We start from the raw sequence: 27,686 nt of genomic DNA, 5'->3' as shown, positions 1-27,686 counted from the left end.
TTACCAATTACAATGTTCTTTTGCAATTCTTTTAAACTCCTGCCTTTTATTTGAGTGTTTCCACACTTTTGGACCACCCTGTATATCTTTTCCTTGTAATTTTGATAAATGGACTTGATTTCCTTGCTCTCTGAATGTTCCAAATGATCACATTGATCGAATCCTGGTGTTCTAGTACATCAATATTGTTCGTTTTCCCTGAAAATTAAGTGAAGCACAAACATATATATATACCCGAACACAAAGATAGGTTCTTTTATTCTTGCTACATTATCTCATAATCTATATCAGAAACAGGACTGGGTATAATTTGAATAAAGGAATTCAATGCAAAACTGTTATAGTTCTGGCTCCTATAGGATCAGCACATCAATTTCAGTGTCTGGTTAACTTTATTTTCTAGCGCAATCAGTGTTTCTTCCAGGCACACTTTGGAGGGTTGGCAAAGCTAAGAAAACTAAATTGCTGTTGCCAAAATGATGTCTCAGTGTAGTTTTATCACACGAAGTTTTCTGGAGTGCAATTATCCTCAGCCGAGTCTATGAATAAGGTTGAGTGAAGTTTGTAATTTAAACAAACAAACAAAAAAAACAAAACAAAAAAAAAACGCAATCAAAATACTTTTTAAATTTGCTTTTATTACTAAGAGAAAAGCAGAGAAACAAGAAAAGCAGAGCAATTTTTAATCAAGCCTGGGTCGTCATCTTAAAAGAACCATTACTTCTCTGATGTAACAGCCATTATTTGGGACAAGGTATGGGCTTCGAGTTTTTGCAGCAGAAAGGTTCGGGAGAAGATAGCCCTGTGTACATCCAGCCAGTGTTGCACACATTGTGGAATAGAGCCATCTGTAAAAATATAAATAATAATTTATTATTAGATAAATGTGTACAGAAAAATCTATTCATAGTATAAAATCATTTTTACTTTCGAGCGAAGGGAAGAAAGTATAATGATTGTGGAGATAGAATGGAATTTGAGACTTAAACTGATTTACACGTTTCATAGCACCTTCATACCGAAAAATGTGATTTTTCGATGTCTGTCCGTTCCGATGCTACATCGTTCAAGGTATCGAAACCAAATTTTAAACTTAAAATTTTTACATGATTCTCCAGTGGATGAGATTCTAAAACAAATAAATTTTTATATCACGTGCAAGGATCCCCACATCACAACAGATGCACGTGTCAACTCAACACGTGTTATTATTTATAAACAACATAGCAGACAGCAAGCCAACGCGGAAGGACACCGAGGAACGCCGAAAGCAGACGGACCTCACGAAAGGACCCGAGGAGGACAAATAAAAGGAGGAACACCGAGGGACCCAGCATCAGTCGTCCAACTGATCAAATCACCTACACCGCCCTGAGGTCGCACTGGACTAGGGATCCTGTCAACAACAAAGCCTTGCGAAGCTGCCTTGAGCTGAGGGGGCTATCCTTCCAAACTCACCGAACCGGCAGGTGCCTTGGAGACTGCCTTGAGAGAAGGGGCACCGTGCAAAACACCTATACTTCTCTACTTGGACATTTAATAAGGAAACAGCATTATTATCTTTGTAATCAAAGACGTTTTGTATTTATCAAATTTTATAATAAATTGGTGAAGGGATAAAATCTCGGTCCATTATTGACTCTACCAAATCATTGCAATATATATATATATATATATATATATATATATATATATATATATATATATATATATATATATATATATAACTATTTTACAATTTCCATAAATCACTATTTCATTAACAACCCCATATTACGATACAAGTCATTTCTCTGGGAAAAATCCAGAAAGGGTAGTTTACTCTTGGGTTGATTTTCGTGGATGATTTTAAACAACTCAGGGAATTTTCTTCATATTTCATAAATAAATGTTCCAATAAGGAACTTATTAACTACGTAATTAACTCAACGACCCACAGAATTCGGAGGTTCAATGCCGCGTTCACAAAAGCTCTTCATTAACTTCTGTCCTTAATTAACTGGATCCAGTTTCTACTTAATATACCTATTTCTGCGAGATCCATATTAATATTATCCTCCTATCTGGACCTAGGTCTTCCTAAGGGTCGTTTCCCAATTGAATTTTCAGTTAAAATTTTGAAAGTGTTCCTATTTTCTTCCATTTTGGATACATGATCTTTCCACTTGAGCCTTCTAGACTTGATGCACCTAATGATGTTTGGTAAACGATATAAATTAAACAGTTCCTTGTTCTAAAGTTTCCGCCATTGCTCATTCCCGTTCTTCTTGAGTCCGAACATTCATCTCAGAATTTTATTCTCAAATACTCAGTCAGCGTTCTTCCCTCAGAGCAAGCGACCATGTTTTCTGAACCATACAGCACAGCAGGCATTAGGACGGGAAATATTTTTTGTTCTACTCTCGACCCAATGTGACTCCAAAATTAACCCAACCTATTTAAAGTATTGCCTGGGACAGCCTGGCGAGCAGTGTTACCACACTTGGTACAATTGTTCCAAATTCACACCTTTTTATCATTCATCGACCCGTTGGTACCACGCTAACATTTTCAGTCTCTTTTGTGAAAAAGTTGGTACAATTCTATCCAATTGAACATCATTTAACACATATTTGTTACATTTTCAAAATGACAGTAAAACTTTTCCTACATCTCACGTTATTCATACTGTGTGTTGAACTCTTTAAAAACGTCAGTTCACTTACTTTATATTCTTCTCACAGTCTATTATCCTCCTTCGGTCGTGAAATAAGCGAGAATAAGGGGCAATCATTTATATTTTTAATATTTTACTATAACGTAGCGTTTACACACAAACTCGGAAATGATTGATTTCTTTCTCGTTTTATATATTTGTCCATATAAGGCCATAATACCGTTTTGGTTTATTGGTCACTTTGAAACAGAGGCGCGTTTAGTTTCCTTACAATACATACCGAAGATGATAACTGTTTTCCCTTTTAATTTGTGACCTCTGTTATACTTCCTACGTGCGTGAAAGGTTTCATTTACTTCCACGGTTGTTCCTGATTCTCCTATTTGGATGTTTTTAAAAAGTAATTTTTAAAAAGAGCACTTTCTTGATTTGGAATCGTGGAAGACGGGGGAGGACTTCTAGAACTTTACCTCTTTTAGTTTCGGGTTATAGAGCCATGTATTGCACTGGTACAAAATAATGAATTCAGCCCTTTCTGTTTCAAGTTGGTACTACTTTTCAGCCCATTCTAGAGCTAGAACTGTGGCAACACTGCTGGCGAGTAATGTTGGCCGAAAAGTTGTGTTGATTACACCACCAACACTAATAAGAAAATTAAGAAGGTGTGGAGCCTTTGCTTTTACACCAGTCCTTTAACCTTCTAGGCCTATCCAGAAAATAAATATGTATTTACTTTACTTAGTAACATTATTAGCTTTGTCATGTGAATGTGAGAAAGATCTCAAAGATATGGAAAAATAAACTGTTACAACAAATCTTTCTACGTACAAACTTGAGTTCAGAAGTGTTCAAAGTGATGTATTTGACTTTTTTAAAAAACATTATTTTAATAAGGTTGTACTGTACATTCATGAAAAAAAGTTTGTTCATTTTTCATGAAACTCTTCCGTTATGTAACTTTTGAGTAAAAAGTGTAACTTAAAAGACAGTTTTGCTTTTATAGTTGCTGATACTATTTGTTTTATATTTTGAAAATACTGATTTCATTGGCAAGCAATGATAGTATCTGTTAAGCCTCCAAGGAAACTCGTTTGTATTTTTCAAATTCTAATAGTAATTGTATATATATATATTCTTTTTTTATTTCTTTTGTGGTCGACGAAAGTAACCTTGGAATGCATTCTTAAAGTTGAAGATGGGTTTTGAAACCATTGCTCCATGCTGATGTTAGCTTAAAACAATCTCACATAGGGAAGCACCTTTAAAAACAAGAAAGAAAGGAAGGAAGGAAGAAAGAGAAAAGAAAAGAAGCTCAATCCATCGTTCAAAAAGTTCATAAGTTTTGGGAATATACGTTTAAACATTTCCTTTAGATAAACTTCACCGGAAAGTCTTAAAGCAAGCACTTGCCATGTTTGATAAAAATCAAAAAGTGATCGTCAGGCAGTTTTTAAAAGATGTGATAAATTTACTTTCTTGACTCGTCTTAATTTCAGCCCCACACAGAAAATGAATATCTTATGTCTCTAACAGAATATGCTGTGTTACGTACAAGTCAGAAATTTTACACAATTTATTGTATTTTTTTTTTTAACTGAACAAATTAAAAATTCTTCCTCTCCTTCTCGACCATTTTCAACCTTCAACTACTAGAAATCGATCTTACAAGGTACATTCGTGAGTGTCCCCCTCGGGATTCATGTAAAACTGATTCAAATGCAAAATTCTCGGCGGCCCAGTGTGTATTGTAATAATTTTAGTGACCCATACTGGTAATTTGCACATTTATGAGCTTCTATATATTAGAAAATCAATCATAAACTACTACAACGCTCGGACATAAAGTTGCTTTTAGTTTCTTTGGATGAACCTGGACATGAATATGGGCATATGCAAAAGAATTAGTATGTCAGAGAAGTAGTACTTGATCCAATTTCTTTTGCATATGTCCACATTCATGTCCAGCTACATCTAAAGAAACTAAAAGCAATTTTGTGTCCGAGCGTTATAGTAGTTCATGATTGAATTCCGGATACTTGAAGGCTTGTAAATACGTAAATTATCGGTATGGGCCGCTAAAATTAGTACAATTCACATTGAATCGCGGAGAACTTTGTATTTGAATCAATTTTGCACGAATCTTGAAGGGACACACGAATGTACCTTGTTAGCCCCACAAAAAAAAATAAATAAAAATAAAAATAAAAAAATAACGAAAACATTTTTTGAAAATTATGGTGAAACATGTCTTATAATACAAGATTAATTCATTCCCTTCGCCTAGCTGATATTAACCTTAGGCTAAAGCTTCCATTGGAAATCTTAAAGAAAGCACGCATTCATTTCTGATAATTTCTACGAAATTATACATATTTTCTTGAACATATACGGTATATTAGATTGAAAGATAAATTCCGGACCTTAAAGGCAGAGGGGAGTAAGTCGTTTTTTTTTCTTTCTGAAAATGAGTTATTGCCAGATTTGAAACGCGTGTTCTGATATCTCTTATTCTTAGAAACCTTGTAGTTGTATTATAAATACTTTATCAAATAGCAACAATAAAATTGGATGTAAGTCCGAAGGCACTTAAAGGCAAAAAGAAGTAAGCCACTGTTTTCTGTCTCTCCTGAAAATTTAATAAAAATGACTTACTCCTCTGCCATTAAGGTCCGGAATTAGTTACCTTGTTTTTGAACAACTTGAACCTTAAGTAATGTGAATAATTGTGAAGCCTGAAAGAAAATATACACCATATTGCATCAAAATCAAATTACGTTTAAGAAGATTGGAGAGTTGAAATAACCTACTAATCTGAAAGAATTCTAGAAAATTCTTACCTTGACTCCTGTCTCGGTGTTCTTCAGAGCACCACAAATGATAACATTGGCGATCCCCTTGTAGGACTTAGCCTGGAAATTGAACACCACATTAAGAAATTGTTAATTTTGATCACGTTAATTCTCAAATGCACACTGGTACGCAACATCATTGTGTACCACCAGAAAAAAGTACTTTAAATATAGGATTGTGTTATGTAGAATAAATGTAATATCGTGATATACGTAATACCGTGATATGTCATATTAACAATTAGCACATCATAGCCATGCTTGAAGTTGGAAGTTTTACACCAGTAGCGTCATTTGGGTCTCCAGGAACGGGAACCCCCACGAGTTTGAGATATTTATACATTTTAATCAATAGTATAATAATATACTAATGAAATATTAACATATACTTACATCATAGAGTCTCCACCCCCCAGCAAAACCTGAAATGATGCTACTAATTCACGCTTCTCTTGTTTCCTAAAAAGTACGCGCAGAAGCGGATTCAGAGTTGTATAAGATGGAAGCCACATTAGCAATGGTTGAGACATCGGTTCCGTTCCCCTCTCAAAATCAACTCCCGGCTTCGGAACCTTCACAAGTTTTTACGTGAAATATATTCTTTAAATTCTGATGTAAGATACAATGTTACAGAAAAACAAGAATTTTAGGAATGATAAAAAAAAACGACTCAAAAGATTGTGATTTTGACCATTAATTATTTTTTGGATTAGGGATGACAATTATTCGTATTTTCTACGGAATAAGCACATCATACTGACTTAAGTGATAGTTTGGGTTTGGCTACACTATATGTAGTTCTCCAGGTATAAGAAAATGTTTGATTGAAATATATTGGATCTTTTGATCCAAAAACAGCGAATTTGACATTGCATTACAATAGTCTATACCCATTATATGTCCTACATAGAGAATTAATTAACTTAATCGTTAATATTGTAACTAGCCAGTTATAAACATAACCACAATATTTTACTCAGTGCAAAGAATTCGATTTATTCAGGAAGTGGAAAATAATGTAATTGCCAATAGTGCTTAAACTATTTATTCAATTTGAATTTCTTAATCGATTCTGTAAAGTTAATTTGGTTACATATCCATTAACATACATAGTTATTAACAGTGTAATTAGAAACGGCTAAAAAAAATTGGAAATGATGAAAAGTTATCTACCCGCATTTCTCGTATATTGATAATGCTCATTAACTTGTAATATTTTATGATACATTGAAATTCAAGAATGCATTCGATTTCGATTATTGCTAAAGCAAATGTATAATTCATCTAACCATTTATTTTCAGCGCTAAGATGTAGATCTATTGTTTTACGTAGAATTTGAATCATACGTTCTCCTACTAGGAATCGAATTGTAATATCCGATGCGGAAGATGTGTTTTTTAACCATATATCCACGAGAAAAACCCAAATATGCACAAAGTTGCACAATTCTAGCGATAACCAAATTTACTTTTTGGGAAAGTTCTCTGACTTACACATATTCAGTAAGACTAGACAATTGTTTATACTCTACTTATTGGTATTTTTATAATACGTATTTTTTTAAAATTACAACTGTAACACTTATATATTTATTTGTGGCTTCACTTACTTGCTTTCAAAGTAACATTTTAAAGGTAAATTTAAAATATTTTTCCAGTATATACATTCATTCCTTAAATGCTTGAAAAGAAACTTAACATACATAATACATTATTAAATTCCAAAATTGCAAAGAGCATTAAGAAAATATTTTATTTATTCTTTCATAATAATTTGTATATAAGCGTCGCAAAGAATGCTTCGAAAATAATGCATCCAAAGGCAAGTTGTCTCGCTTTGAAACAATACGATTCCGTCTTTTACCCCGACAAATACGTACTTTTCCACCTTCATCGTGAGGAGAACGCAAAACCAGCACAGAGCTGATAGGCTCAATTCTCCGACACTCCTCCTTTGCCTGTTTCCTCTCTTCTCCCTACACTCGAAAGGAGGTAGGTGAAATGACTTTTTTAATCATGTTAAAAGTAGGATTACATCGTGCGTAAGGGCAGGCATTTAAAGGGCTATTCTTTGAGGAACGCGCGAAGGAACCAATTCAAACTGTGAAGGGCGTAGAATTCAGCTATAACAATCGTTTTGTTCCGGTCACAGTGACTGCTATGTACGTGACCGTAGACGTGCAATTGAGCGGGAAATCCTGCATGCGTTCGAACTTGGTATGGAATCCACATTTCGTATTCTGATATGAGGATCATAAGCAATACTGCCTACTCGTCTCTGGTCTTCATTCAGGGGGTTATGTACATTCATGAGTCTTTAATTTAGTTCTGCAAATTTATCTGCACACTCTGCGAGATTCCATCCTCCAGCAGGATAACGCACGTTCCTAAACTTCCATAGAAACCAGTGCTGTACTCAACAAACGCCTTCTACTCTGACCCACTAAGGTTCCTGACCACCAGCCGGACTCTAACAACGACTATCGCCATGCCTATAGATACGAAAGTATACGACTTTGTTAGGATGGACTTTTGTTTTCCATTCTCTAGCTTTTTCACTATTTTGGACTTTTATGATCTTCGTACTACGACTTCTGATTTCCTATAGTGGATTCTACTATAAGATTGAGAAAGTACCGATACAGTATTTGTTATCCTTGTGTTCAGTTTGGCGCTGGCCTATCACGATTGGTTTTTGAACTGGAACTAAATTGTTTGCCTGAAAACGTAGTTTATGCAACTCATTCTACCACTAGCATCGTTTTTCACACCACATCAGTACCTGAAAGTTACACATCTTGTCATAAGTGTTTCTGAAATTGTCTAAATTCACATTAACAGTCAAGAAAATACCAGCATGGAAAAAGTTAAAAAACTATTCTTGTTTGGTTTAAAATTACGCTTACATTTGGTTCTCTGTTCGGGAAACACTACTTTGTGCTTCAGATATTCTATTAGAAAAACTTAATATGAATAGTTTGCAAATAAAGCAACAAACGGCCATTATGCGTATAATGTTAGTTTAACACGAGAAAAAATTCATTGTTCACTGAATTTTCTCATTCTTTAGTGTTATATCGTTTCAATATAGTATTTATTTGTAATCGGAAAGTTGGGAATAACATTTTTAATTTTCTTCTTCTTCTTCTTCAAATGCTAACGACTTCTACAAATCCAATATGTGTCCTTTTTTAAAACTATGTTCTTAAATAAAATGCGTCTTTTTCTCCTAAAGTAATGATGGGCAACTTTTTAAAGGACAGAACCAAAAAAAGAAAAACAAACTTTAGGCGGATTAAAATAAATTATTAAAAATAATTATAGTATAAATTGGAACAGTTACGTATTTATACCCGAAAAAAGAGGAAGTTTACGAAATTTTCGTAAAAACTTGTCCGAAAAATATTTAGGATCCGAAAAGAGAACATTTTCGGGTAAAAAAAATGGACGTCTGTTAAAACTATTCTTTGTATTCGTCAGATTAGCATTAGATATTATTTGCGGACCGGAAAGAACTTTTCAAGGAGTCGTGTCTGTCCCGGTGGCCGTAATTATCCCGTAAGTCCTAAAGCATATTATTCACTGAACTTTTAGTTTGCGCATAAATTGTAAGTGATAATTCAGTGGAACAAAATCTAACCAATACGTTTTCAGTACATTGGATTTTATTTGATTTTCAGTTTAGCGTCCCTTTCAGCAGTGAGGCTATCTGAGACGTGTACCTACAGCTTAACGTGGAATCCGAACCACATAAGCACAACAGTTTGGCTAATGCTAATATTATTAATCTCTCCTTGTTGAACATTGCTCGAATATCGACCAACAATAATTGAAACTAGAAACCCAAAATACTCACTGATTTCCCCCTTTTCTTTTCTATCTTCTTTGACACTTGAAAATTTTCCTCTTCTCTATTTGGTTCAGAATACAATAAGTAAATACTTTTTTGCCATAATGGAGAAAAGAAAGGAGAAATGTATCTAGTTACTATCACTTTATTATTGAATTGAAATATTTTTAAAATGCCGAAATTTACCAGGCAAAAATTGCCCTGGGAAAAACTTTTTAATTTTTATTTTAAAACATTGTCTTTTTTATGTTTTGCATCTGTAGCCTCTTTCAGTCCAAGATCCACAGCAAAAGCAGGATACCATATCCAATCTTCCAGCTGCAGACTACACAACATATCAATATGTTTACTTCGTGAGAGTGTGCCAAAATTATGAGAACAGTTAGGATCTGGAAATGCGGCTTAATCAATGACCCCAAGTAGTGAAAATGAAACGAAATTTTTAAGTTTTACGTCCCATGGTTATGTCGGCTAGGCTAAAGGTGACGGTAATGATTAGAAATGAATGAAATGGTGGAATGAAGAAAGTGGGAGGAAACGCGAGAACCCAGAGTAAACCCACGCACACGGTGTTAGTCCACCACAAAGTTCACTTGGCGGGGACTGGGATCGAATCCGGGACCCCAAGCACCAGAGGTGAACGCTCTACCACTGATCCACCGCACCCTCCCTACCCCAAGTGGTGTTGGTGCTGCAAATGGTTAGATTTCAGACCCGAAACTCACCGTGGTTCGTAAGATAAACGTTTTAATTTCAAAAACTACTTTTGTAAATTAGAGCAGTGTCAGTAGCTGATACAATGGAAGAAATCTTTCTAGGAAGCAAAACTGAAAGCATAAACATTTTAGGAAATATTTGGAGAGTAAATGTATTTCGTGATAGGTGAAAAAGTGATTGGAAAATACCAGATTAAAGTTTTAGTGAGTCAATCGTTCCTTGTGCATTTAATTCTGGAAGTAGAAAAGTGTATTTCATTCTGGAAGAAATATACTAAGTTAGTAGTAACCTAACATGGTAGACAGAATCCCAAACACTGACTTAGTAGTAAAGAACTAACACTCATAACGTGCTCATGCTTGGATAAATTTCTAGTTGCGCTATATTTCCGTCCACGGAGTCAGGAGAAAAAAGGACTTAAAAATTAGGATATATTTATTTATACTTTGAAGACTTTCCTCTCGTCATCCCATAGACGAATATTTATAAAAATAATTCCATTGGATGCAGCCAGTGGCAGATTTAGAAGATAAAAATGGGGGGGGGGGGCAGAGCCCAAACTATGATAGGTATATCGTGAGTTTACAATTTTTCATGGGTCCTGCAGAAGTTTCAAACAGAACTCTTTCCCGGTGGATATTATGGCTAAATTGGATGTTGATCTTGTGGACATCAAGTATTATTTCATACATCGCGTAACAGAAAAATTTCAGCTGAAACTATATCTAACATTTCAAAAAGTTTCCAATAAAAAATAAAAGGCAACGCTTACTATAAACTTTCAAAAATATATAGATAATAGCTGCAAAAACCTGGGGGGGTCTAAGACCCTGACCCCGAGCTAGATCCGCCACTGGATTCAGCATCATCAAATTGGCATTTAAAAACGCAATGATTGTAAAGATTTATCGAAGTGTAGACATTTTTAAGCAGTTCCAGGAGCGTTAGTTTTTCTTTAGGCGAATCGCTGTGCACCTGTTGGATATGCAGCTCAAATTACTGTGTGGATTGGCGGGTTGCATAAGGTTTGGGTACGCGTAAGAAACCAGGTATGCAAATAAGCACTCGCTCACTCGCCCGGGGCGAGTTGTTCTTCAGTGCGGGCGACTATTTAATATTATAGAGAAGGTAAGTAAATGATTTATATTGTGAGATATGGGCTAGTAGCTTTTTTTCTTGGGCTAGTAAAAGCTTCTTGCTTATTTGCATCTTTGTTATAAACACTAGTTGACTTCTCCAAACCTTCGGCTTGCTCTATGGTCTATGCTATAGGTTAAAATCGTAATTCTAAGTTCAAATTATTTACATTCAACTGTTTTGTGGTTACTTGCAAATATTAATGCTAAAATCTAAATATCGTTACAGCCTGTAAACAGTAGTATGCTTCATATCGGTTGGCGGCAGGTGTGCACCCAGAAATTTTTGGTGGGAAGGGTCAAATATTTGGAGGAGAGGCAATACTACAAGCCACTACGTCTACGCAGTCTTGAACAGATACTATTCTGCATCGAAAAAACGATAAGTAATTGTAAAATATTTCCACATATATTTTCAGAAAAAAATATAGAAGTACATTGTTTTCATAAGAGAAAGAGTACAGATGAAGTGAAAGAACAAACTTTGATGCTACATCAATGACCTCCTTGTTAAACAAGTACAGTTTTATTGAGAAAGTTTACAAATATATGTTGATTTAGGGAATTTTATGGGGTCCTGACCCGACGAACTGCTCGTGGATTCGTCCCTGGTTGGCGGTAAAGCTTATTAAATATTGCACTGTCCTAAAGATAAATGGTAGCAACTCTCTTTACCGTGCATATATTGTTAAGTGAATAAATTATATTGTGCTTTTATTTTATTTATTTATTTATTTGCCAAAGTTCCAGATACAGCAAGGCAGCCATTTTACACTGAAACTATATAACATAGAATATAAAATTAACAATAACAAGTATAAACAAAAACCTATATAAAGGTCCATAAGTGTAGCAATAAGAAATTGAAATAAAACTAAGATTCCATAAGTATAGCAATTATTTCCTGTCGGAATACATTCTCAGATTTAAAAATATCCACGTCAGAAGCAATGGAGTTAAATTCAGAAGCCAATCTATAGAACAAAGAACGCTGAATAATTGATAATCGAGGCGTGTTGCAATGAACTACTTTACTATTTCTAGTTCTTGACATGAAATAAATACTTGTGGATTCCATACAAGTATTACAACCTTATTTACATTTAATACGGCTCTTGTCTTAGTAATAAACACTAAAGCAGTTCATGTTCAGCACAGTCCCCATCCATTTTCCAAATAAAGCCAGGAAATGAACGTAGCAATTGTAGCGATTGTTAACTGCTACGAATTAACGTTATTCAGAGACTAAAGTGGTCTTGTATTATAAGTAGATTGGAATCAAAATACGAGCTCCACACGTGTTTTATTAAATAGATGTCCAAAATGAAGTAATACATCATAAGATAAGCACTTTTAATTCTTGACTTAGTCATTTTTACTAGTCAGAATGCTCTACTAACCATCCCGTTCTTGCTCCTTCGAAAACAATTTCATTTTTAAATGTCTTGAGCACATGTCAATAACTGTATTATTTACTTATACCTGTATAAACAGTGTTATTTAACATTCTGTTAATCTTATATTGGTACTAACGGAAGTGCCCGGCTGCCCACGGGAAGAATAATGTTTAGTTGAAAATAAAGAACTGAGTAGAATAAATAACGACAAACAATACTTTAACGTTACCCCTATCAACTCTCGGGCCAACTAAAATGCACATTGTTCACTAAACATGGGATTAAAATGCCATCAGGATTGTTACTACTCAGCTTAGCAACCCCAGAAACTATGGATTCGATATTAATCTCGATGGGACATCAAAAAGTTCCCATCATGGTAGTGTGAAGGTGGTTTGTGCTCCGCAGATTTTTGTGTATTAATATGGGAAGAAATATCCAATATTGAATTAGATTTAGTGTGAAGTGAACAGTAAGTACTGTAGATTATAATGGATTATTAACTTTACTAGCTACTGGTTCATTTCAGTAAATTATCAGCAATGAAACATTGAAGTGATCGGTCTAAAGAATATAAACAAACCAGTGACAGCATTGGAAACTCAGTGTGAGAAAATTATTGTGATGGAAATTCAGTGTTACTAGGTCACATCTCGAAACTTTCATAACTGAAATTGCCGTGTTATATCAGTGTCATAGATACTTTTTAAAGCTACACTACGACTAAATACTTTTATTAAATATGGTTAACATGAGATTTCCCAGCTTTTGTTAATAAAATTACGAATTTGGAGCAAGTTTTTGTACTTTTTGTTAAATATCAAGAAATTTATTGTTAAATATGGGAGTTTGTAGTAAATGTTCCAAAGCTGTTCCCAGGCAAGAATTGAATCTGAAAATTCAATGCAAAGCTTGTAAAAACATATATCACGGTACTTGCGTTAATCTCGCGGAAGATGATATTAAATTTCTTCGATCGAATGATCAAGCTTGGCGTTGCGACAATTGCGATCGAGCTAGGCGTTCTAGTATGGATAGTGACAAGTTACTGGAGACAACAACACAGTGTCCCTCCTTACTTGAAGTTTATCATTTACTGTTATCTATTAAAGAAGAAATTAGTGACTTGAAAAAATCGAACAAAGAAGTCGAAGATGAATTAGGAAAGTCGTTAAACTTAGCACACGAAAAATTAGATGAAAATTCGAAGCTTCTCAAAAATCAAAGTGAACTGCTAAAAGCATGCCAGGAAACTATCGATAATTTAAAAAGTGAAAATTTAAGGTTGCAAAAACAAATAGATAAAATGAACTTACAAATTGATGAGTTGGATCAATACGGACGGCGTAACACGTTGGAACTGTGTGGCGTTCCTGAGCTACCAAATGAAAACATATTAACTACTGTAAAAAATATAGGTCGTGCTATAGACGTAGATATTAATGACAACATGATTGATGCGTGCCACAGAGTTAAAAAACATCCCGGTCAGGATGCTGCTAATATAGTTGTTAAATTTGTAAGGAGAATAGATAAAGATAGGTTCTTACATAGAAGAAAGGTTAAACGTAATTTAAATTGTAAAGATATTGGCTTTACTACGGGGGGACCTATTTACGTAAACCAATGTCTCTCTGTACAAAGAAAAATTGTATTCAGTGAGGCGCGGAAAATTAAAAGAGAAAAAAATTACGAATATTTGTGGGTCGATTGGTCTGGTAACATTAAGTTGAGAAAAAGAGCAGATGACTCTGTAATTTATACACTTCGTACAATAGAGGATATTCGACAATTAACATAATTTATGAGTAATAATGATAGAGTGATTTCAATATGTTATCAGAATGTACGAGGAATTAATACTAAATTAAATGAAATATATACTAGTATTTTAACAGAAAACTATGATTTCATTGTATTGACAGAAACATGGTTGAACAATAGTGTATTTGATAGTGAATTTATTGATGACAGATATATAGTTTTTCGACAAGATAGACCAAATAAAATAGGAGGAGGTTCACTTATAGCAGTATTAAAAAAGTTTCAAGTACAAGAAATTAGGATAAATATTGAACATGTTCAAATTGTCTGTATTAAGATGATAACAGGAGGTAGTACTTATATTATTGTATCAGTATATTTTCCACCTAACTCAAAAATTGAATCATATTATGATTTTTTTAGAAAATTTGAGGAGATCACTAATTTTCAGTTCTATAATATTATTATCGTAGGTGACTTTAACATACCCTCAATTACTGATTCCAGTTTTAATCTTATAACTGGAGGTCATATTTGTGTTGCGCTTGCAAACTTTTTGTCTTTGTTTAATCTTCAATCATACAATAATATAAGGAATAATAATGGAAGAACATTAGATTTATTATTAACAAACTTAAAAGATATTAATATTACTAGGAATAATTGTCCTTTAGTAACTGAGGACTTACATCATCCTCCTTTATTAATTGAATTCTCTATTACATCTAAATGTTTAAAAACAAAGTTTAGTCCAACTATTATCTTTAACTATTGTAAAGCTGACTTTTACAATTTGTATAAGGATCTACATAAAATGGATTGGGGTCAGATATATCAATATGAGAACCCGAATGATTCATTAAATTATTTTTATAAGAAACTTGATGCTGTAATTAATAAGAATGTTCCTAAACGGAAAATAAATAAAAGAAGATCTTATCCATGTTGGTTTACAGCTGAGATTATAAATCTTATAAAACAGAAAGAATATTTTAGAAGAAAAAGGAATCATTCCAATTTTAATTTCCTCAAATTTGTTGAACTACGCAAAAAGTTGAAAGGTATGATAAGTAGATCTTACAAATTATACATTAGTAAGGTAGAGAATAATATAATTGAGAATCCAAAAACATTTTGGAGTTTCATAAATAATAAAAAGAGGGATAACAGGAAACAGAATCAGATGACTTGTGAAGGTAAATTGCTTAATTCAGTAAAGAAATAGTGGATTCTTTTGCAGATTATTTTAAGTGTGTTTATTCCTCGGATTGCTCTTCTTATACAATTTCTGAACCGAGTTATCAAGAAACAACCCACTGTTTAAATATTTCTACTATCACTGTAAAAGATTACGAGATATCTGTAAAAAAATTAAAATCAAGTAAAGTGAGTGGTTATGATGAAATACCTACTTATATATTTAAAGCATGTGGGGAAGTTCTTCGTGTTCCTCTTTTATATATATACAATAGCATCTTGAAATCTCAAATATTTCCAGATATTTGGAAAATTAGTAAAATTGTACCTATTTTCAAGTCGGGCAATCCGTGTGAAGTAAAAAACTATCGGCCGATTTCACTTATATCTGTTCCTTCGAAAATATTTGAGCAAATTTTGTACCAGAAAATTTTTGAGCATGTTAAATCTTATATATCAACTTATCAACATGGCTTTTATCCGAAAAGATGTACTGTTACTAACCTGGTCACATTTACTCAATTTATATCTGATTCTTTCAATGATAGCTACTCTGTGGACGCAATATACACTGATTTTGCTAAAGCATTTGATAAATTGGATCATACCATTTTGCTTCAGAAGTTGTCTAATTTTGGTTTTTCTTATGAATTACTAAAATTAATTTCTTCTTATTTAAGCAACCGGAAGCAGCTTGTAGTATATAAGCAATTACACTCTTTTATGTTCAATGTAAATTCAGGTGTACCACAGGGATCCAATTTGGGACCATTGTTTTTTTTACTATTTATAAATGACTTACCACGTGTTATTAACTTCTCAAAATGTCTTTTATTTGCTGACGACCTTAAAATTTATAAGAAGATAACTAATCAACTCGATTGTATTGAGCTACAACACGATCTAGATAGTTGTTACATATGGTCGCTGCAAAATAAACTTAATTTTAATATAAAGAAATGCTTAGTCTGTACATTTTCAAGACAATGTACTCCATACATCCATGAATATGTTATGAATCGTGAAACATTAACCAGAGTAAATTTTACTAAAGATCTGGGTGTATGGCTTAACAACAAACTTACATATGAATTACACATTGAAAAAATAGTTAATGAATCTTATAAGGCACTTGGTTTTGTTCTACGAAATTCTAAAGTTTTAAATAATATTCAAACTGCATTCAAGCTATTTAATAGCTATGTAAGAAGCAGACTAGAGTACGCAAGCGTGGTATGGAATCCTTTTTATCACTGTTATATTAAGAAAATTGAAAGAATTCAAATTAAATTTTTGCGACATATGTACTACAAGAAATATAGAAGATCTTCATATGAAGAAAATATTTCTTATGATAATTTGGTTAATGAATTTACTTGTGACACATTAGAATTAAGGAGAGAAATAACAGATCATTTATTTTTGTATAAAATTATAAATGGCCTTCTGGAATGTGATGAGTGTTTACAACTATTGAACTTCAATGTTAAAATGAAGGCGTTACGTAATCGGCAACCATTCTATTGTAAGAAATCTAATTCAGTGTCTCATCAAAACTCACCACTTATAAGACTCTCCAGGAAACATAATAATGCCATTAAAGGAAAAAATGAAATCGATTTTTCAATGACAATGAAAGTATTTTTGGCGAATTTAAGGGAGAATTTAAGTACATGAAATAATAGTACTGGTAATTGTGAATAACGCCAAGTATTACTAAATTTAGGAATTATTTTGAAGTATTGAATTTATATTGCCTTAAAGAGATTATTGTTGTGTAATTTTATGTATATATGTTTTTGCTTTGCTTCGATTTATTGTGTTATTTTATTCCTTAAGTCTTTTTTTTTCTTATTTCTGTTATTGGTATATTCTTCTTCACAGTATGCTGTGGCTGTAATGTTGTGCAATGGTTAAGAATTATCATGTAATTGCAAATATTTATATTATATTAATTATTTGTACAATGTAATTTCGAATATGTATATTATATATTGATTATTTGTACAATGTGATAGCTTATGTATGTTGTGATGTATGTTCGTAAATCTGCATATTACTAATTACATAGTTATAATGCCTATTGTAATTGGAGCTCAAGCTCTGTTATAGGTGATAGATAATAATAAAATAAATAAAATAAATAAAATAAATAAATAAATAAATCATTTTGCAGATTTTATTTTTCACACCTTCTCATTCTTCCCCCATAATGGCGGGGACTGAAATTGGACTTAACGGCACAGGCAGTGTCACTGTTCACCTTGGCGACAGTGGAAGCTGAATTCGACACTAATCTTGGTCGTTTTCGATTATTTTACTTGTTACCTTCTTTGCACCCTTCTTGTGAGTACTAAAGATGGTTAATTCCAAAGTACTTATTTTTTCAGACTGTAAGTCATATGTCTTTGTTCACCTGTTTTTTCTTGTTTAATGAATTTACATACTGAATTTCATCTTCCTAACATGAGGAACTCGCGATATTCTCTATTTTTGGATAACAGATTTTAAACAGTTGTTTCCTTTTGAAACACTCTCCCTTCCTCGTGAGACACGCATCAAAAAAACTATAACCTACGGCCTTTTTCAGACTTCGGTCTCTTCGAAATATATCAACCAACAGTGTAAATTTGTGAACCGGGCAAACATTCATTTTAAAATATTAATAGAATAACATAATGTTTGTTTCTTTTTAATATTTTAAAGCTTTCAAGAATATTCTATAGAGAACATAGAATAATATACGTGTTTCATAAAGTGTCAGGCCTGGTATACAAAAGAAAAGACTCTTCCTTATGTAATATCCAAATTATGTTAGAGATTCTCAACTCTTGCGCGTGATACAAAATTAACTTGAATTTCTGTTTTCCTGTTTCTTTGGACTACTGTCCAATCTAAGAGGACAACTCTCGAGGATCACTTGTGGTTCGAGGATCATAGTTTGAACAATGTTGTTATGCAATATAAATAAGTAAGTCCATCTGAGTTTAAACATATACAGATAAACAAATGTTGAATGTTATAGTCTATAAGAAAAACATTTTTAATATCCAAGCATTTAAACAGTCGGAATGTACTTTTCTCCACGAGGTTGTGGAAATTCCAAGAATAAAACGAATACAATTATAGATCTCATATGCACAAAGTATGGAAGTATTTAAGGTCAACATTGGTCAGGTCACTATGGTAACTCTAGACGAGATCATTAAACATGTGCGTCAAATAATAATCTAACACCTACCGTGTTTAAAGTGAAAACATAACTAGAAAATACTGGTAGTTTTCCTCACTTTTTTTTACAACTTCAAAATATACTAAAACCTAAGTTCCCCTCATTCTTGTATAATTTGTATAAAATATACAAATTACACAAGTAGCCAAATTAAGCATGTAAACCGGTTGAGTTCCACTGTGGTTTACAAGTGGTCACTTTGATAAGTTTTATTGTAATTGAAAAACGAAGGACAGTGTCAAAATTAGAATTCATAGTATTCCAATACTTATGATATACTACGACACAAAGTCGTCCGTAGTATCTTTGACGTAAGCATAGCGTCGAAGGAACAAGTAGTCCCCTAACTGTTTCGCCAGGAGTGGCCAACTTTCTTTAGAACTTATTCACTGAATTGCTAGTGATAAGTTTCCTTTGGAAATGATTTTCCAAAAGTTTTGGTAAAGCCATTTCACTGCTTTGAGGTATTGTCCACGTTCCCTTAAATTGATTGCCTCTTCTATGTTTACATACATCATGAACGATCAAATTTCTTGATAACATAAAATATTGTAAAGAAATTTACCATTTTGTTTGTGCTATTTTGTAAGTATAAGTACTACTACTGTGACGATCGAACTTTGACGTAAATTCTTTGTTTTCCTTATTTAAAGTTGTAGTTGTTTAGAGACTTTAAAAGAGTTGTATACTAAATAAATGATTGTACTTACCATGTTGATACATTTCTTGGTGCATTTCACGTGGTTTTCCTTTTCGCAATTGGCCTCGAAGTCCACTGGAGCCACAAAATATGGCTTCTGGTCTCCTAGGTCCTTGTTGATGGCGCTGGCTTCGAAGACACCACAAACGCACTTATCTTCAGGCTTTGCAAGATCCTCATTATTGACGGGACCAGCACTAAAAACGGAAATCAAAATCATAACGGTTATTACAGTCCTCACCTAGTAGTCAACAGTTCTGCAGTTCGACCGCGGTCAAACTGATTAAGAATGTTTAGAACTTTCTTCAAATCTATCAGGCGAACTCCACATTAAATTAGGTCTATGTTTCACACAAATTTTGTTTGCTGATTTTCGAAATGTTAAACTAAATGAGAAAAGTAGTAGTAAAATCAAATAATGTGTTCTCATTTTAAATTTAAATGCCTACCGAGATTCAAAAATTAAAACAGAAGGAGAATAATCCCAAACCATATAGCTATTTGGAAGCTAGAAACAAAATAAAATAATGCACTATAGAAACGCCGTATGACTTGTTTCCACAAATTTGTATTACCAAAAGTGTTTGGAACGTATTGCTTTGTTATTTGTTTATTTTTAAATGGAAGAGTTACAGACATAAATAAAATTATTAGGAAGATTATTCAGCTAGCCAACTAATTAAAATTCAAATTTATGACATTTTGACATTGTATTAGTCTTATGTGAATAACTACAAATAGTTCAATTTATTTACTTCCGAAAGATCTAAGTGAAATCCAATAAAATTTTAGTTTAATGTTATACGATTATAGCCTTTAGGCTAAAGAAGACGGATCAGCAATGAGTGATTGTGAAATTATTATTATTATTATTATTATTATTATTATTATTATTATTATTATTATATGTTCTTTGTTACCGGAAACCTAACGCGAAACCACGTTCACCAAAGATGCACACGCTAGTCACTAGACTAAGAGGAAGGCCTCAAGCACCCAACTTTATATATAAATTACATTTACGCACTAGTTAAACATAAGTTAGAATTTTCTACCACGTTTAAATTTTAAGGTTATTTCATTTCCGTATTAGTAATCGAAAATGACCAAATCGCTTTTTTTTAATATTATAGCTAATATTACATATTTCCGGGAGTTATGCAATATATATATATATATATATATATATATATATATATATATATATATATATATATATATATATAATAAGAGAATCAACTTTCCATATTGAAATATAACTTGATATTGTTGTTCAAGATATTTACGTATTAATTTGTTCATGTTTAAAAAAATATAAAAAATACTTGATGTATTAGTCCGGTATCTAGAAATACGAATTATCACAAATATTTAAAAAGAACGTGTAATTGTGATCTAAATTGTTAGCATGTACTGTTGCAGGATAACAAAAGTTGATCACTGAACAGGCAGAGAATTGAATCAAAGTCTCTTATTGAGGCGATTTCACTACCACTTAGATACCAGGATATTACTATTTTTGCAATACCGTTTCGTGGCATTGTTGAAAACGAAATAATTTGAAATGCATCTGTTTCTATGTTCAAAAAAAGAAAAAAATATTTAATTCTGATAATAAACGGCCAACAAGTTTGTGCATTACATTGAAATCATAATAATAATAAACAATGACGCTAATAAGCATTGCTCGCTACTCATTCATTAAAATCAACACAATGTGTTGTAAACGAAGGCTTTGCACAATTGCATAAATAAGGTACCGGTATGTAGTCAGTGGCGGATCTAGAAGGTTAAAACTGGGGGGCCAGGAAGAACCCAGACTATGATAGGTATATCATGAGTTTACTATAAACGTTTAAAAATATATAAATAATAGCTTAAATTATTTTTAACATTCTTAAAACTGAGGGGCCTAGGCCCCCCGATCCCGGGCTAGATCCGCCACTGTATGTAGTTTAGGGTTGGTGGGCAAACACAATAAATAAATAAATAAGTTTGTTAAATTAATCAATCCGAGTTTTTAATCATGCATGATTTTAACCTATATCGTACAGCAGGCAAGGCAAGGTGTGATATCCTGGATGTGGGGTTGGGAGGAATTCCCCAACTTAATATTTTTGAAGAAAATTAGTTTAAATAATAACTTACTAGGAACGGTGAATGAAGTGAGATTATTGTCAGAGGTTTGCAGTACTTTTTTTTTTCCTTCAATAGTATTTTCAGCATCAGAAGTTCGTAACTTTCGATTTGGGGTTGAAGGTGAAGTAGTATCCTTAATCTTATGTAGTTTAATAATTATATATGTTGAGATATGTGAGATCTATGTCGAAACAGTCCAGTGCAATGAGTCTTTTTTTTTTTTTTTTTTTTTTTACACACACTTGTGTCTCCCTTACTCCCACCCTCACTTCAGCTGTTATAATTTTGCAGTCCCGGGCGGAATAGCTATTAATCCAGAATAGTTTGTTGCTTTTGGAAAATAACTCCGAGTAGGCGCTAGGTTAACGGAGGCTTAAAAAATAACTAACACAAGAAAGTGACCATATCGGTGACAGTTCAGTAATGAAAAAACTATCGATGGGTAAAGGTTTATAATTCCGTTCCAGCGATTTACCTGCGAATGTTCTATCATATGGATCAAGATAATTTCCATGATACTCGTATTGTTGTCAAGTCTTGTAATGCAGAGGCTACTAGGAAACAAAGTTCTATAGTTCATAGTATCTACACAGAGGATTCTTAGAATAGAGGACACTAATTTTTCCTCTAGATACCTCACCAAAGACGTAGGAGTACGTAGATGAACTATTATCTATCAACGGTTTCTGCAGAGGCCTACTTCACAATTCTCCTTACTTCAAAATTCACATTCCTGAACTGGATCCACATCTCATCATCGTCACTTAGGTTTAACGTGGTCTTAGTATCTTTGATACCACCAGCCGAATATCGAGATTGTACAAGTAGATACGTAACTTCAAAACTTGTTAATAAATAAATCATAAATCTATCGAAACATGTTTAGACAACAATAATAACAATAATAAAGTTTTTCATGAATATGTTGTAAAACAAATACCTCTATAGCAATATAACAATAGTTATTCTTTTTAAAAAGCAGACAGAGAAGAGAAAAAATAATTTAGATCAAGATCATAAATAGCAATTTGTTCATATCTGTATGTTTTTTTTTAAATATTTTTCAATTTTTTTTTTTCTGTAAAGTGGAAATGTAACAGTAAATGATTAGAGTTGACAGAACGCAAGCCAATTAATCCTCTTACGAAAAGCGTTGGTAATAAGAATTTGATTTCGTTCAATAAATTTCTTAGTCTTTGAAAAGTGTATCCAGTGATCTGACTGTCTTATGGAAGCTGACACAATTCGTTTGCATGCTCAATATTATTCTACAGGTTTTGTACTACGTATCAATGCGACAAGATTTAAATGTTTCTGTCTCTCTCAGCCTTGGAGGAACCTCACAAAGTCATGCTGTGTTAAGAAAGACGCTCAACCAAAAATGTTCACAGCCTTAAGTACGTAAACGGAACAGAGGAAGCCCAACACAGATTTGTTACTGTAGTGCTAGAAGACGCTGTTGAATTACTGGATCGTACCTCGGACGGTATAGCATCGCTATCTTATTCCACTATGTTAGAGTGTGAATGTTAATTTAGACATTTGTACCGTGTTAAATGCTCAAATGTAGACTACAGAAAGCTAACTCCATCCATTGGACAATCCTTGGTTAAATTCCAATCAATTATGTGTATAGTGTAACCATCTAATCTGCTTTCGCAAGGATATTAATTCCTACTGTTGTGTGATGTTCTGTTACTCGAAGCTGATCAGGTGCTGAAAGCTTAATATCATAAATAGAGAAAAAGTCTGGAAATATTAGATGCTGCCTGCCTGCCTCATCACTTCTGCCTGTCTCAACTTAGGAAGGAATGTCTAATTCGTTCTCGATATTTTAAACATTCGCAGCTACGCAACTTCACGCATTGAACGCATAAGACAGAAAATGTAAAAACTACCCATTTCTCAACCTACAACATGCGAAGCTTCGGGGAAAATATTTTAAACACTAGAAATTCTTTGATTTTTTCCTTATTGAAAAAGTAGTTAGTTTGTTAGATTTTTCACTTCTAAAACTTTACTTGAAAATTTTCCACTTACTGAATTTTATTTTGATTAAAATTTTTTGAAATTTTTTGCACTCATTGATTTTTTTTAAAATTTGAAATTGTTTCAAAATTTTTAGAATGAAAATTTTTGCACTTAATGAAAACAATAGAGATTGAATTGTTCTTTTTTTTTTAAAAAAAAAAAAAGAAAAGAAAAACTTTTCACAAGTGATTAATTTTAAGTATGTGCAATTTAAAAGTGCTGAAAATGATATTATGAGCGTTTTCTCATCACCTTCCGCCTATACATTACTAACAAAAGGTTCATAAATATTATCTCAGTAGACTATCTGATTTCTTAGAAACAGCGAAATGCTGTATATTCGTGATGTATAAAAAATTGCTAGTATGTGATATTTTATTTCATAGCCTAAACAAATAGAAATTGTTGGAATATATATAACGAATTCCGTAAGGAATTCGTGCCACGATTACAAACATACGATCAAAACTAGAGGTAGTTTGGGACACCGTTTAATATATATTAGGGTAATCCTTATTTTTTATTTCCTAGTTTTTTTGAGTCTCACTCTCTAACATTGTTCCATATCATACTGAAGTAACTCATGAGAAAAATATTTCTCAAATTGAATAATATTAAATAGTGTTCCAAACAACCTGAAGTTTTGAATACATGTTTGTCCTCCTGGTGCGAATTCCTTATGGACAACACCTTCAGAGTAAATCAAAAAGACAATGAGCATGGATTTCGATTTGTTTATTCGAGACTTCTTTCAAAAGAGAGTGACGACAGGGCTTTCCGTATCACAGCAAGCATCTCTGTAGCGGATTTTTAAAGTAAATACAAAATTCTATCTTATATTTCTGCTCGATATCCCTCTGCTTTTTGACCGTTACGCAGGCCTAATGCTCCAAAGCTGTTCACTTCACAAGCCAATATATATCGCAAAAATCTAGAACCAATTGTCCAGAAATCGGTAATTATGTAACATCTCTCAAAAACCGTTATACCTGACGACTTCGCCCTGCCCTTATCACTGGACCAAGGAAATCAGTTTCATTAATTTCACAACAGATATATATATATATATATTCAATAGAAAATCAATTTTATCACCACTTATACTGAAAATATTAATCATTTTCATTTCAACCATCAATAGATAAACACTAATACATAAAATTTAACTACACATATAATTCACTGGTTATGTAAATTACAAAAAAGTCTAAGTCTGCATAAATTTAACCCAATTGAGAGCCTATGAAAGAGAAAGACGTATCTGCACTTTTGAAGATCGGAAAAATCGAAAACCAAGCCCGTTTCTATATGACAAATGCAATGTACTTCTTATTTTCGTATCTGTAGGAAAAGGGATAAAAGTTTGTAAGTGCGATAAACACGTCAAAACATATTAGCAAGGAGTATTGTGTTAATTCGTCCGGAAGTGAAGATAACCTACACTGGTTCAAGATCCTACAATTTCTTCAACTGTAAAATAATATCTTGTAAATAAATTAAAATACTTTTTAATTGTAAAAAAGTATTTATCTTACCAAACAGCAACGCTGATGGCAAGAAGTCCAACAACAACGCAGAACTTCATCTTGTGTACCTGAAATACGAAAGTAAATAGTTTAACTTTCTGTTTTATATTGATTATTATTAGAACCAATCAAAGCATAGAGAATATGTCTTACTGACGAGGAGCGGCTGCACCATTTTGGTTTCTCAGACCATTGATTTATAAAAGGAAATATTTTTCTTATATTTTTGATGAACAAAAATACTGATAGTTTGAGTTTATCAGTATTTTCTTCAAGTCAATTTTAACTCTCCTTTACTTTGTACCAGTGGCGGCCATTGAGGAAATTCATTAAATTTTAACGCTACAAACTATGTGAAAGAAATTTTACCTAATGTACGTACTAATTCTTGTATCTCAGCATGCTTCCCTTTCTTAGCTTGTAACGAGAAAACTTAAATTTTTACTGATGTGATTTCCCTCAAGAGCCACCACTGCTTCGTACAAATGAATTATATACAAACTAGAAATTGCTTAAATTAAAATTTTGACCAAGACCTCCTGCCAAAATTTGATCTTGAACTTTTAACTTTCAAACATTTGCCAAAATTGTATATTTCTTTTATATATATATCTCTGGTGTCCACGGACTACAGACCACTATTCTACAAGACAAAATAAAGTGAATATATATATATATATATATATATATATATATATATATATATATATATGTTGTTCTGTATGGCTGCGAAACATGGTCACTTACTCTGAGGGAAGAACATAAACTGAAAGTATTTGAGAACAAGATCCTGAGACGAATATTCGGACCCAAGAGGAACTTCATAACGAGGAACTACATAATTTATATGGTTCACCCAACATTGTTAGGGTCGTCAAGTCTAGGAGGCTTAGCTGGGCGGGTCATGTAGCTAGAATGGAAGAAAGTAGAAACGCTTTCAAAGTCTTGACTGGAAGACCAATCGGAAAACGACCATTAGGAAGACCTAGGCGCAGATGGGAGGACAATATTAATATGGTTCTCGCAGAGATTGGAATACAAAGTAGAAACTGGATGCAGTTAGCTAAGGATAGAAGCCAGTGGAGAGCTTTTGTGAACGCGGCATTGAACCTCCGGGTTTCATAGGCCATATATATATATAAGTGTATACGTTTTGGGTACTCGTCTGGAGACGTGAATTCCGCTATGTGGCAACATCGCAGATAAAGGATCGTAGATTAAATCTACCAATCATCTAATAATAACATCAATTCTTGTTAGCTGGCAGTTAAAGTCAATAGACGTTGACACTATCACCTATTATTAGCTTAAGAATAGATATAACTGTTTGATGGATTCGTAGAGCGTAGTTAATGGTTCCAAGTTAGCATACGAGTTTGTCACATTGTGAAACTTTCAATTTACTATAGCGGCTGAAGGAAAACCCTGAGGATATACCATTATATAGCATTTTCGCTTTATTTTGACCTGAAGAATAGTACTCTGTTCTCCGTGAGCGACATTTTAGAACACACAATATATATATTGTATTTTCAATTAAAATATTTGTACGTTTGACAGAAAATAAATGTGATAAGAAACAAATTATGTGACAGTTTTTCAACAACATTCACTGTCAGTCTACGATTACTAAAAACCTTGGTGAGCACGGTGGCTCAGTGATAGACCGCTCACCTATGATGTGAGGGGTCGTTATTTCGACTCTAGGACAAATGAGTCTTCGTCGACAACATTGTGGCCATTGTGGCTAAGTTTTCTAGTGACACTCCAGTTTCCTCCCACATCTCATTCCAGAAATTCCTAACATAATCATTCACTTCCAATTAATCGTCCCTCTCCTTTAGCCTAAAGGGCATAATTGTAAGACATAACACTCAAATGTTTCATTTTCTTTTTAAAAAATGTTAAAATTAGTTTTATTTTATTATAAAAAGTATAAGGAAAGAAGAAGTATTTAAAGGGGTTTTAAAGGCACTGTATTATTTAGAAATAGGTCATATGCGATTCTTACATCAAGTTTTTGTTTCGCTTAGTCAAGTGTCTCCGGTTTCCAAAAGTCTTAATATAAATCCAATCTAAAAATCAATTGTTTCAAATACTATACAAATAATTATACTAAAACGTTGCTACAATCATTTACAGTTAGAAAGTCAATTAAGAAGAAAAATATTATATTTACCTGCAAATCCTATTCTCCAACTGAACACTAAGAGATTGTCTTCACGACTGATAAGGGTGTGACCAGCAGGGAGCTTTAAGTTAATCTATTCAGCCAATTGAAAACAATCTCACCACAAGCCAATCAGCGCATCGAATTCACAACGGAAATCATGTGACGATTACGGGAAGTTGAATAGTTCTAGAACATTCTAGATCCTTCTAGAACCTTCTTTATCGGATATTACACCATTTTCCATTGTATTTCTACGTCTAACACACGTGATTTACGGTGGCAGAGGCTGATAATAAACGTGGTCAAAACAATAGTGTTG

General features: G+C 33.1%; 1 protein-coding gene across 1 annotated transcript; it reads right to left on the bottom strand.

Annotated features, from left to right (window-relative positions):
* Nucleotides 1–618: 618 nt before the first annotated feature.
* On the bottom strand, nt 619–27,492 carry LOC145669184 (uncharacterized). Its single transcript, XM_081737510.1, has 5 exons — nt 27,374–27,492; nt 25,204–25,262; nt 19,509–19,695; nt 5,494–5,565; nt 619–848 (listed from the first exon to the last, which is right to left on the bottom strand). The coding sequence occupies exons 2-5, from the start codon at nt 25,251–25,253 to the stop codon at nt 741–743; spliced, it is 417 nt and encodes a 138-aa protein (XP_081593636.1). The 5' UTR covers nt 25,254–25,262; nt 27,374–27,492; the 3' UTR covers nt 619–740.
* Between the last annotated feature and the right edge of the window lie 194 nt (nt 27,493–27,686).

Source organism: Thermobia domestica, chromosome 13, assembly GCF_964235325.1.
Source record: "Thermobia domestica chromosome 13, izTheDome1.hap1.1, whole genome shotgun sequence".
NCBI lineage: Eukaryota > Metazoa > Arthropoda > Insecta > Zygentoma > Lepismatidae > Thermobia > Thermobia domestica.
Note: the sequence above shows the minus strand (reverse complement) of the source record. Positions and strands in the feature narration are given on the sequence as shown.

Coding starts and splice junctions, on each gene's coding strand:
- LOC145669184 (XM_081737510.1), bottom strand. CDS start 25,253: ATGAAGTTCTGCGTTGTTGTTGGACTTCTTGCCATCAGCGTTGCTGTT. Junction 19,696..25,203: donor GCCATCAGCGTTGCTGTTTG/GTAAGATAAATA, acceptor TTCCGTTTTTAG/TGCTGGTCCCGTCAATAATG. Junction 849..5,493: donor ACACCGAGACAGGAGTCAAG/GTAAGAATTTTC, acceptor ATATTTTTACAG/ATGGCTCTATTCCACAATGT.